At 48.9% G+C, this 12288-nt stretch overlaps 1 protein-coding gene across 1 annotated transcript; it reads right to left on the bottom strand.

Moving 5' to 3' along the window:
• Positions 1-295: 295 nt before the first annotated feature.
• On the bottom strand, positions 296-11024 carry LOC107122482 (uncharacterized protein K02A2.6-like). The gene is made up of 4 exons (XM_015425583.1): positions 10815-11024; positions 2447-3631; positions 1640-2296; positions 296-328 (listed from the first exon to the last, which is right to left on the bottom strand). Exons 1-4 carry the CDS (start codon positions 11022-11024, stop codon positions 296-298), a joined length of 2085 nt encoding a protein of 694 aa, XP_015281069.1.
• Between the last annotated feature and the right edge of the window lie 1264 nt (positions 11025-12288).

A 12288-nucleotide genomic window follows, 5' to 3' on the forward strand; every position in this document is an offset into this window, starting at 1 on the left:
TGAGTAGCCAACACTTTACAGGAAAGAAAGTTTTTTTTTTCTTTTCTTTTGTTCCTCTTTAATGTTTGCCTGACAATCTTTAAGGTTTGGTTTGTTGGTGGGAGGCTCCCCCCCCAGTTATGGTTTCGCGGTATGTTTGAGCTTAGCCAATTTGAAGCAAGACTGAACTCCGGCAATAAGGGCTAGATCGAGCACTTACTGACTTTGTTTAGCTGAAATACAGTATAATTAAGAATCTTTTTTCTTTTTTTCTTTTTTCTTTGTTTGTTGAGAGAACTGATATTCTGTAATTCTATTAAGTACTTGCTTCCTCTGATTGGGTCTGCACCTGAAGAGAAATGACACCATTGATTTTCAATGTACTCAATTTTTTTCTCTCTTGGTTTTTCTCAGCTTTCAACATCACTAATTTCCTACCTTATTAATTTACACAAGTATGGAGTGAGAGTTTGCAATGTACCCAATTTTTCTCTGAAGCCTTCTTCTTACAATCAGAAAATAACTGCTTCAAAAAACACTCAACACAATACATGTTAGATCGCGCTAACAAAGGACTCGTACAGTGATTCAGCAAGTGATTCAGCTTTATTGGAAGTAACGAGCAAGCACTAACTCAGTAAGAAACCAGAACAGAAAACAGTGGGAGCTTATGCTCCTTTTAAACATAACCGGGCTAATGTAGCCACGCCTATTTACAAATAACAACCAATGAGATTGCTAGAATAAAGACCAATGGGAGTCTTTCCCTCCTAGGGAATGGTATCGTTCTGATTGGTCGCTGTTACGAAGCGACCAATAGGAAGTTCGCTCAGAGGAGCCCTGGTCTGGCTCGAAGCTTAACATGGGAGTCCTATGAGGTGATTCATGTAATCATCCCAAGACATTACAATTCCTCCCCCCTAAGTTAAGCCATCATCCCATTTGTTTTATTATTTACATACATACATACACCCTTTGTACATCAGTTATTCCAACAGTATTTACACTCATAGTCCTTCAGATAAGTCGGCATTTGCCGCGAACGCTGGGACCTGCGGAGCGGTGCAGGCTCCACGGGCAGACAAGGTTGTGGGTCAGAGTGGGGTCCACTACAGCCTGGATCAGGCACAGACTCGACTGGGATTTCAGCCCCGCACACAGGGTTCTGCCCTGACTCGGGGACAGTACCGGGCCTTTCGGTACTCACCGCCTGCTCTGGGGGTGTCCACTCGACATCAGGGGATTCAGCCGTCGGAGAGTCAGCGCTGTCCCTAGCCCAACGTCTCCTTAACTGATCTATGTGGCGCCGCCATATTCGACCGTCAGCTAACTGCACCACATACATTCGAGTACCCACAGAGTCGGATATAACCCCAGGAAGCCACAAGTGCCCGTTTGCATAATTTCGTGCGAAAACCTTGTCCCCTTTTTCAAACATGCGCACCTTCGGTTGCGCAGTGGTACGCTCGGACTGATCTTCTGATAGGTCTGGGTGCATACGGTTCAAACGGGTCGTGAGTCTCCGCCCCATTAACAATTCGGCCGGACTACGGCCTGTAGCACTACAGGGGGTGGTGTGCTGCAGCAAAAGAAAGGAGCCCAGCCTCTGGCTCCAGTCCCCTTCGTCCATTTTACCCAGGGCCTCTTTGGCCGTCCTGACCATCCGTTCGGCTTGGCCATTAGATGCCGGATGGAAAGGGGCCGAAGTCATTTGGCGTATGCCATTACTCGTGAGGAAGAGCCTAAATTCCTCAGACACAAATTGAGGCCCGTTGTCACTGACGATGACGTCAGGCAACCCGTGGGTGGCAAAAAGTCGGCGGAGCGCATGGATCACAGCAAGTGATGTGGTCGATTTCATATGCACGACCTCCAGCCATTTGGACATAGCGTCCACCACAATTAGGAACATTTGCCCTTGGAGAGGGCCAGCAAAATCTATATGCAATCTGGCCCAGGGTTTACCAGATGACTCCCAGCCTTGGGGTGTAGCTTGTGGGGGATCGGGTCTGACTTGCTGGCATTTGGGACACCCTCGTACCCATTCTTCGATCTCTTTGTCCAGCCCCGGCCACCAGACATACCCTCTGGCCAACGCTTTGGTGTGTACCATACCGGGGTGACCCTCGTGCAGCGACTCTAACACTCTCGTCCTGAGTTTGTCAGGAACCACCACCCTGTTCCCCCATAATACACAGCCCTTAGAAATGGATAGTTCATTTTGACGGCTTTTGTAAGGGCCGAACTCCGGTTCAACGCTTCCAACCGGCCACCCCCTCCAAACCCAGTTTAATACTCGGGACAGCACGCTATCCTTGGCCGTGTGTGCTGCAATGTCCCTGGATGATACCGGGGGTCGAGGAAGCTCCTCAATTGCCAAGACCTCACAGGCGGGGGCAGGGTCTGCGCCAATGTCCGGCACCGGGCACCGGCTGAGGGCATCCGCATGCCCAATCGCTTTCCCAGGCCGGTGCTCTAAGTCAAAATCATAAGCCTGCAAAAATATCGCCCATCTAAGCATGCGTGGGGACATGATGTTTGGCAATTGCTTATCGGGCGCAAAAATCCCCAGTAGCGGCTTGTGGTCAGTGACCAGCAAAAATCGTCTGCCAAAAATAAAATCATGGAACTTTTTGACAGCCGCTACCAACGCCAGACCCTCCTTGTCTATCTGGGCATAGTTCCGCTCTGCCGCAGATAGTGATCTAGAATAAAAAGCGATAGGCGCTTCGCTCCCATCAGGCATCAGATGGCTTAAAACTGCGCCTACTCCAAACGGTGAAGCGTCAGCAGCTAACACCAGGAGCTTGTGTTCATCATAATGCGTGAGTACGGCATTAGATGTCAGCAGCTCCTTGACTCCCACAAAAGCCTTTTCCTCGGCCTGCCCCCACTTCCATTTTGCCTCCTTGTGCAAAAGCGCGTGCAAAGGGGCCGCCACTGATGCCTTATGCGGTAAAAACGCATGATAAAAATTCAGGAGTCCTAAAAAGGATTGGAGCTCCTTCTTACTCACCGGCCTGGGGGCGTTTTGGATTGCAGATACCTTCTCATCCGTGGGGTGGACTCCCTCTGCGTCAATGCGAAACCCCAGGAAGTCCACACTTTCCACCCCGAGCGTGCATTTTGAGCGCTTAACTCTGAGGCCGGCATTTTGAAAACGCCTGAGGACCTCTTTAACCCGGTCCAGTAGTTCCTGTTCAGACCCGCCCGCAATCAGCACGTCGTCAAAATAGGGCACTGTGCCAGGTACCCCCCTTAGTAGACGTTCCATGAGGCCCTGAAAAATCCCAGGTGCTACGTTGACCCCGAATTGCAGCCTGTTCACTTTAAAAGCCCCTTGGTGGGTTACAATTGTTTGGGCCTCGGCAGCCTCCGGGGTGACAGGCAACTGCTGGTATGCCTGGGCCAGGTCAAATTTGGCGAAAATCTTGCCACCCCCCAGGGAAGCCAAAATGTGGCTTATTACCGGGACCGGGTACGAATGTTGCTGCAGCGCCTTGTTAATCGTACATTTGTAATCGGCGCATAGTCGTATGGACCCATCTGATTTGACAGGGGTTACGATCGGGGTCTCCCATTTGCTGTATGGTACTGGCTCTAAAACCCCTTGCTCAACTAGTTTGTCAATCTCTTTTTCCACCTTATGTTTGAGAGACACAGGTACTTTCCGATACTTCAACCTAATAGGTTTGACTGACGGATCTAAGTCAAACGCAACCGGGGGGCCCTTGTACCTTCCCAACCCTTCGGCAAATACATCAGGGAACAGGTCGTACAGCATGCCCCATTTATTTTCAGACATCCTGTTAATCCCAGAAATACCGATGCCCAATGGCTCAAACCAATCTAACCCTAGCAGGTTAACCCGGTCTCCCTCTGCAATCAGGAATGACAGTTTAACACATTTCCCCTTATACTCAACAGTAACAGAGTCCCGTCCGGCCAAGGGAATTCGGTTGCCCTGGAAGTCGGACACTCTGGTTCCCGCAGGCTGGAGCCGCCGCCGGCTTCGGTTCGGGAACAACTGGCGCCAGGACGCGGCAGAAATCACCGTCACGGACGATCCTGAGTCCACCTCCATTGTACAGGGTCGGCCGTCGAGGAGTGGAGTCACGGTGATCTTGCCCTGGCTGCTGGTGCGATTTACGGCCGATGCGCTCGACAAGGTCGCCGTCAACTGGCAGCTTGCTTCCGATGCTGAGGAACGGGTCTTGCCTTGGGTGCTGACTGGAGTGCCCCTCTGCGCTGACCGGTTGTTAGTTGAGGGATCCTTCTTCGCTGATCTGCAGACTCTGGCCAGATGACCACGCCGCCCACACGCTCTGCAGTCGACATCACGAGCCCAACAGGAGCCGCGCTGGTGCTTCCCGCCACAACCGGAGCAAGGCTTGACGTTGGTAGTCTTCGCTGGGGTCCGCTTGCCTCGAACCGCGTTGACGTCATCATCCGCGTCTTCGCCCTCGCTGTCTCGTTGAGCGTGTATACTGGGCTCTGCCACCCGCTGGCGGACCTCCTTCGTGGACTTCTCCGCTGCTTCCGCGGCCACGGCCTCTTCGTAGGCCACTGCCCAGGTCAGGGTGGTGCGGGCGAACAGCCTCTGTTGCAGCCTTTCATCTTTGAGACCGCAGACGAGACGGTCTCTGAGGGCTTCCTCCACGTTGTGGAAATTACATGGCCGTGCGGCTTTGCGAAGGGCCGCCACGAAATCTGCGATGGTCTCGCCTCCGGCCTGGTTCCGCTTGTAAAAAGCGTGCCGGCAGGCGATCTCCGACGGTTGTGGAGAATAGTGAGCCTTAAGCTTCTCCGTGATGTCAGCGTAGGTGACAGTCTTTATATCAGTTGGGGCCACCAACGACCTGGCTATGTCGAAGGTCCCCTTCCCGCAGGAACTCAGGAGGCATGCTCGTTTCTTCGCCTCATCGGTGATGTCGTGGGTCTCCAGATGGAACTCGAACCTGGACAGGTAGGAGTCCCAGTCTTCTGAGGAGGGTTCGAAGCACTCGAACTTCTGGCTTCCAGCCATCGGGGGAGACTTGGGCACCGGAGCTGGTGGCGCCTCCGCCGGATCGGCTGCTGTGCTCTGCCCGCTTTCTTCCGAGTCCGAAGTGTGGATGTCCGCAGGGCTGCCTACCTGCTCTAACATCCCACCCTCGTCGCCAATTGTTAGATCGCGCTAACAAAGGACTCGTACAGTGATTCAGCAAGTGATTCAGCTTTATTGGAAGTAACGAGCAAGCACTAACTCAGTAAGAAACCAGAACAGAAAACAGTGGGAGCTTATGCTCCTTTTAAACATAACCGGGCTAATGTAGCCACGCCTATTTACAAATAACAACCAATGAGATTGCTAGAATAAAGACCAATGGGAGTCTTTCCCTCCTAGGGAATGGTATCGTTCTGATTGGTCGCTGTTACGAAGCGACCAATAGGAAGTTCGCTCAGAGGAGCCCTGGTCTGGCTCGAAGCTTAACATGGGAGTCCTATGAGGTGATTCATGTAATCATCCCAAGACATTACAATACACTCTCTCTGATCACACTCCTGCTGCATGCAACTCTCATGGAGACTGAACAAAGCTTAAAGCTCAGCAGCCTTCACATGTGTGACCACCCTTTTCAGCAGCCAGCAGGAAAGCCTACACAAAAGATGCATGGCCGCAATATAAGTGGCAAAATTCCACTTCCCAATTGGCTGCTTCAGATATGGCTACCCAATTAAGCCTCATGCCTTCCTTGTCTCCAATGGTGGCTAAGGCAAGCCAATCCCTGGCATTCATGCGTGGAATTCCACTTGTTGGGTCAGGAAATGACAGATACAAATAGCTGCAGAAAGGCCTAAATATGATTAAATTTTACAGTATGTTAAACTGAATTATCAAAAGAATGTGGTAAATTCAAAATAATGTGGTAAATTGCTACCACTTTATGTATTGTTTTTAGACTTAATTTATTGTAATTTTAATTGAGAAGTTGTTTTACCAGTAATAATGATGTGAGCTGCCCTGAACCTGCTGTGGCAGGGAGGATGGGCACCTACACACATGACAGAATGAGGTGGCAGAGAGCTGAGGTGGTAGAATTGACTGTACTGTTTCAGATGGCAGGCAAGAGAGACATTTTTCAAAGTTCTCCCGCATAATTACTTTCTGTTACTGGAAAGCTAGCACAACATGAAAAAGTCTAGACAAGAAACTTTCTGCTACTTTTGTCAGCCTCCCTTTTGAGTTTCTGGTTCAGAACCTGTTTGTACTTCATTAAAAAGTTGAGTTTGCCTCGACTGTTCCCAAGTTACATCACTGTTCCCTGCAGTAAACAAGATTCAAGGTATTAACTGGGCCCCATTCTGGGCGTCCTGAGTTTAGGAAAATGACCACCAGGGACAGAATAAGTTTTGTATTCCAATTAAGGAATCTTCTCCCCCAGCAACTCACCTGACAGTTACTCTCCATCTTTTTTAGGTGCCAGGTCTAAAGTCTTATTTTAATAAGGTGTAGGTAGAATATTGCATTGCTTAACTGCCTTTAGTTGCTATCTGTTTTGCTGCTATTCTTTCTGTTTGTGCTTTTCTATTAAGCCTAGCTTTCCTAAATCAGATTTTGATGTTTCTTGTACTTTTTTAACATATGTATGCAAATTACCTTAAAGACCAATTGGTAGAACAGCAGGATATAAATTTTGAAATATACTGGGTTCAACACACAAGTAGTGATCAGCTCATAATTTATTGTGCGTAACTCAAACTAAATACAACCCTATCAGGGCCGCAGCCCTGTTTATATTCCCATCAAACGGCACACCCCAAACACACCTACTCCCAACAATAAGCTATTACACACTCCTCGCGTCCTGATAGGTGATGGCCAGGATCCCAGTGGTCTATTGTATTCTACCCCAAGCTCCCCTTTACTCTGGCTGCCCCGTGTAGCCAGGAACTAAGTATATAACAAATTTTTAAATAAATAAAAAATAAAGATCTGTACAAATTACTTCAAGCTGAGTAGAAGTTAAAGCACCAAGAAAAGACAACTATTTTAAAATCTTCTCATGTCAGAATGTTCTGCTGTGACTCAGTAGGCGCAAAAGTTAGGCAACGTTGGAGGATGCATCAATCTTCTAAATAAAGTTACAAATCAACTTTCATGGCTTTGGAAGACACCAGCATCAGCCTGGAAAGCCACAAGAAGCAAGTGGGCCAGTAATGTCTTGCTGTTTTTGCCTTAGCAATCTGACTGCAAAAAGTTACTTTTGTGCCAATAGGCATCACTAACAACTCACTCAACTTCTCTGCCAATATGGCAATTTGCATCACATTACCCAGAATGCTTCACATTGTGATTTTGCTTTGAAAACAGATTTAATTGAGCCTTGCTGAGCTGCATTAATGTGTCTGTTTAAATTGAGCAAATCTAATTAGCTCGCATGAAAGTTATGCCACCTCTGGTGCTGCAAAGTTAATGCAATTAAAATCTGCTGGTTGTATTGAGCATTGTAAACACAGATTGACTGGTGGAAGAAAGTTCAATAGCCACCAGAGAGTGGCCAGTTTTTCAGGTGTGTTTTTCATGGTATCTAATGCATTCATTACTTTTAGTATCTTGCACTCTAAAGAAGCTGTTCAGATCCCATTTTAAGACAGGTATGGTTACCCAAGAGGGTATTTGTATGTATGATTGTATATACACATGTAGACAGACTCATAAACACCCCCTAGCTTCTTTTTCGATTCTAGTTAGGAGGTTACCCCACTCATAGTTCACAATTCTTATACACGTTTGCAGGGGTGAAAACATTCTGGGCTGAGATTCTTACCAAAATGTATCATATTACAGACTTCAGATCCCAAGGTAGTATTACTAGGACTAGTTAATGCATATAGTCCAAAAATCAGTATAAGGATGATTCTTGACATGACTACAGCTGCAAACTTGCTATTAGCAAAAAACTGGAAAATTAGTAAAATCTCACAATCAAATCTTGAATTCAAAAACTATGGGGTATCAAAAATGCCACAACTAGTTCAACAAAGAGACAGACATATTTTAAAAGTGTTGTTTTTTTCTGATAGCTGGAAATCTGTTTTTGAATTTTGCAGGAAGCAATTAAATATGACAATCTGTACAATTGTGCCCCACTTTTACATTAAATAGAATAATGGGAATGAGTAAATAACCAAGACCGAGTGTTAATTAAGTAATTGCTATATCAGCAAGCTTTAAATTTTGTATTTGTAATATTGTAATTATTGTCTATAATTTTTTGTTCAGGGAGAGTTGTTTCAAAATAAAAAGAGATCTAACACCATTTATGGTTTTCTAATTTTTTTTTTGGCTTTTGAAATTAAAAAAGCCCTTTAAATAAACAAGTTACTCTACTCATAGTTCTCAATTCTCATTTGCCCCCCAAGCCATAATTACGAGGCAGACACAGATGATGGGTTTAACCATTGGGCCACTTTATTAACTGACAACTTTAACTGGAACAAAAATGGCAAGGGCAACACAGTTATGCGGTATGGTCAAGGCCAGGGGTCTAAGACCCCTCCCTTACCTCATGGTATAGGGTGAGCCACACTGCCCCAAGCGGGAGCCATCAGCAGTGGCTCCCACCTGGCTGGCTAGCCATTGCAGGACCACCCCATAGCTCCATCCCCTGAGCTGCTAGGCTCAAAGGGAGGAGCCAGTTGGTCAACTCTTCACCCCATATGTGAACTGCAACCAGGATAGGAAAAAACTCCAAAAAAGTAAGGTCAGACATCAGACCCTCCGCTACCCAGGCCACTGGCCACACCACAGTGCACCAGTTCCTGCGGAAATAAACCCCCAAACCAGATGATCCTGCAGCGTCCGAATGGACCTGAAGCTCTGCCTCTAACTTGAGATCCTCCCTCTAAAATGAAATACCATTGAAAGAAGCAAGAAACCCCAGCCAAGAAACTCCAGCCAAGAAAGAAGCAAGAAACTCCAGGTTGGACCTTCAGTCTTTTCCTGTGCCAAAGGCACACCTAACTCGCTCGCTAAAGTCATAAAAGCACCCAGCAGCTGCTCACATCTTCCTGACCCCAGGGGATCTACAAACAGGAAGTCATCTACGTAATGAGCCACTGTGCTATATCCGGTGCGAGCACAGAGAGCCCACTCCAAAAAGGAGCTGAATCACTCAAAAGCGGCACAAGAAACAGAGCAGCCCGTAGGTAGAGTTCAATCTAAATAGTAATGGCCCTCGAAGCAAAAACCCAGCAGTTCAAAGTCCTCCAGGTGCACTGGGAGGAGGCGAAACACAGACTTAATGTTGCATTTTGCCATCTCTGCTCCCTTACCACAGTGACGCACAATGCAAATGGCCTGATTGAAAGAAGTGTACCTGACAGAACACAAAGCCTTAGGAATGGCATCATTAACTGAACTGCCCTTGGGATAAGAGAGATGGTGGATAAGCCGAAACTCCCCTGGGGCCTTCTTGGGCACAATTCCCAATGGGGACACATGAAGATTAGGAACGGGCAGGAAAGGAAAAGGTCCCAGGACCCTGCCCTCCTTCACCTCCTTCTCAACCTTTTTCCGAACCACGTGCTCCATACCCCATATGGATTGTAAGTTATGGGCCATGAAGGGAGACCTCTCGCCTTGGTAAGGAATGTGAAAACCCTGCGAAAAACCCCTCAACAAATATAACCTATCAGAACTTCGGGGATAACCATGTAACAGCACCTCAAGCACTCTCAACCTTATGGGTGTTGGCCCCCTTTCCATGACCCTGACAAGGTCCACCCCCATCCTGCCTCCAGCGACCCTTACGGGGTTTCCTGTGGAAGCATGTGGAGAAGGGGTGCGGGCCCACACACAAAGGGAACTCATGCCGGAATTGGCATGCCTTACAATTACAGACCCCTTGGGCCCCAAATTCCCAGCAGATCTGGTGGGGTTGAACTGCCTGCCCCGCCTGAAGGTGGGAACTAGTGGGGGTGGCCACATGGTGGACAAGGTGGCCACTGTGGGAGTGATCCCCTGTGTTGGGCCTAGAGGAGGCCATAACCTGTAACCAAAGATGGGGGTGGATCTGATCCCAACGCAGGGACGGGTTCATGGCAGCCCGCATCCTGAACTGATCATACTGAAGCCAGGCGGGGCCAGTGAAGGCTGTATATCCCTTGTAAATTATGTCAAAATATTGAAAAAGGGAAGCTGCTCTGAGGGGCTGAGCTTTAGAAAGCACCCCGGCATATATGAGGAAACCTGCCACCCAGTTGTCCCAAGTTCTATCCACCTTCATCTTCCTATACTTTTCCTTGTCCCTGTCTTCAAGCTCCTCCTTTCCCTTTTTTTCCATGTCTCTGAATAAAAGGGTAAAAACATCCATGTAGTCTCCTCAAACCTAGTGGCGGGGAGAAGGTGGTTGCCCAGTGGTTGCCCAGCATATGTCATACTACAAGGTGATGCCCCCCCACCACGGTGTGCTGGACGAGCTGCACTGTTGTGATAATGCAGCACCACAAACTGATTGTGGGGTGCCTGGCAAAGAGGTGGAGCCATGTGCCAGCCTACACACATGACCACATGCTGTTGCCATCTGAGGGGTAGATACTGAGCAACCCGCCGAGTGCTGGCACCAAGGCCAACTACCTCCGGTGTGGTGAATGCCGCACTTACACGCAATTGCAGAATGGGTCAGCCGGGCGTTGCTGATCTGAAGGCATTGGTGTAGCAGGGGTGCCACTGTCCTGACTTCCAGTGGCTCCGTCCTTATCAGCCCCCGCATTGTGGTTCGCCCTTCGACAAGAGACAAATGGGTCAAAACCTCCGCTTGAAAATGCTTGTTGGTTGCAGAACGCATTACCTTCTGCCCACGCGCTCCACCCACTGGCTTCGCACCTGGGGTAGACACTCCTGTGGTCTGTTCCACTACCAACAAGCGAGTCATGATAGCCTGCTGCACCTCATCCTCATCCTCATCGGAAGAAGACAAAGTAGGAGCAGGTCTTTTGGGAGGAGGCTTGGGGGCTGGCTGCTTGACTTTAGCGTGGCCAGAGCCCTTCTTAGGAGCCATACCCTGAAATGTCAACTCACTACCCCACAAGAATGAGAATATCCCTCATTCAAACACAAGCACTAAACCACCTGCTGTGCAGAAATGCAAAATGGCTGCCAAATAAGATCATGATGGCTGCCTAGAGGAGACAAAATGGCCACCACAGGCTCGCCACAAAATGGCTGCCTCAATCTGCACCCAAAATGGCCACCTTAAGAGATCCTATGCCCAGCCTGCCGGTAATATCCCACCCAGCCCCTGAACATATAAGAGAACAAGGTGGGGGGGGGAGCGCAAGAAGGGGCAGCAAAATACGACCTCAAAATGCCCTGAAGACCTCACAGGCAACCTCCTAAGGGCCCGCACATTGCCGGACTGCTGACCCGGGAACCAACCACCACCCGCACCACCATGAGGTGATGCCCACAACTGCCCCAGCCACTTCAGAGCCTGCTCAGCTGCGCCTGCTGGGTCCTGCTGTCCCGCAGGCCTCCAAACTGTCTCCTGCCGTGAAGCAGGCAGCCGCGCTGGCAAGGGCCACCCAGAACTGCCATCCACCGCAGGTACTCCTCAGATCCTCTGCCACTCTGCGCCTTCAGGCCGTCATTGGAGTTGCTGCCGCACATGCCGCCGCTGAGACACAGCACCGCTAGCCCAGTGCACCATGCCTCCCCACCGCTGATGTCTCACCGTCGGCCCAAGGAGGAGCGTCTGCTATGCAGCCCGCAGGCAAGGTGCCAAACGTCGGTCGTGCCACAGAGCTTCTCACTGCCGAGGACCTCAAAGGACTGCTGTCGAGGATGGGAGGGGCTGGGCTTTTAAGCCCCACATCCCCTCCCTCCTCGACTATCTGTATTAGGCGCTGTTTGGTGCCTAAACTGAGCTCGCCTCTTCTGACTGGGCGGCAAAGGTGCCTCCCTGGCCCAACGGCCGCAAGGGCCGAGGGCCGTTTGATCCGTGTCCTTTTAATTTTTCATCAACTTGGGACATATTAGTAGCCTCTGTCCATACTAGTTCAAGCCTTAAAATATATTCTAACAGTTATTCATGGAAAGAATTTCCTGCTGTTGCTGTGCTCCATGATATTCAACAGAACTGAACACTCACCAAAGCAGGGAATTATGGCTTTGAAATACCTTCTAACTACCAATTATAGGTGAAGCCCCAAGACTGAGTTCCTTCTAACTTTCTTTGAAATTATTCCTGAAAGAAAGAAAAAAGAGGGATAGAGAAATCTATTTATTCTGGTCAGGGATATTTTTGGGCAGGAACGCACAGGAAC

This window comes from Gekko japonicus, unplaced genomic scaffold (genome assembly GCF_001447785.1).
Source record: "Gekko japonicus isolate JY-2015 unplaced genomic scaffold, Gekko_japonicus_V1.1 scaffold909, whole genome shotgun sequence".
NCBI classification, from domain to species: Eukaryota; Metazoa; Chordata; class Lepidosauria; order Squamata; family Gekkonidae; genus Gekko; species Gekko japonicus.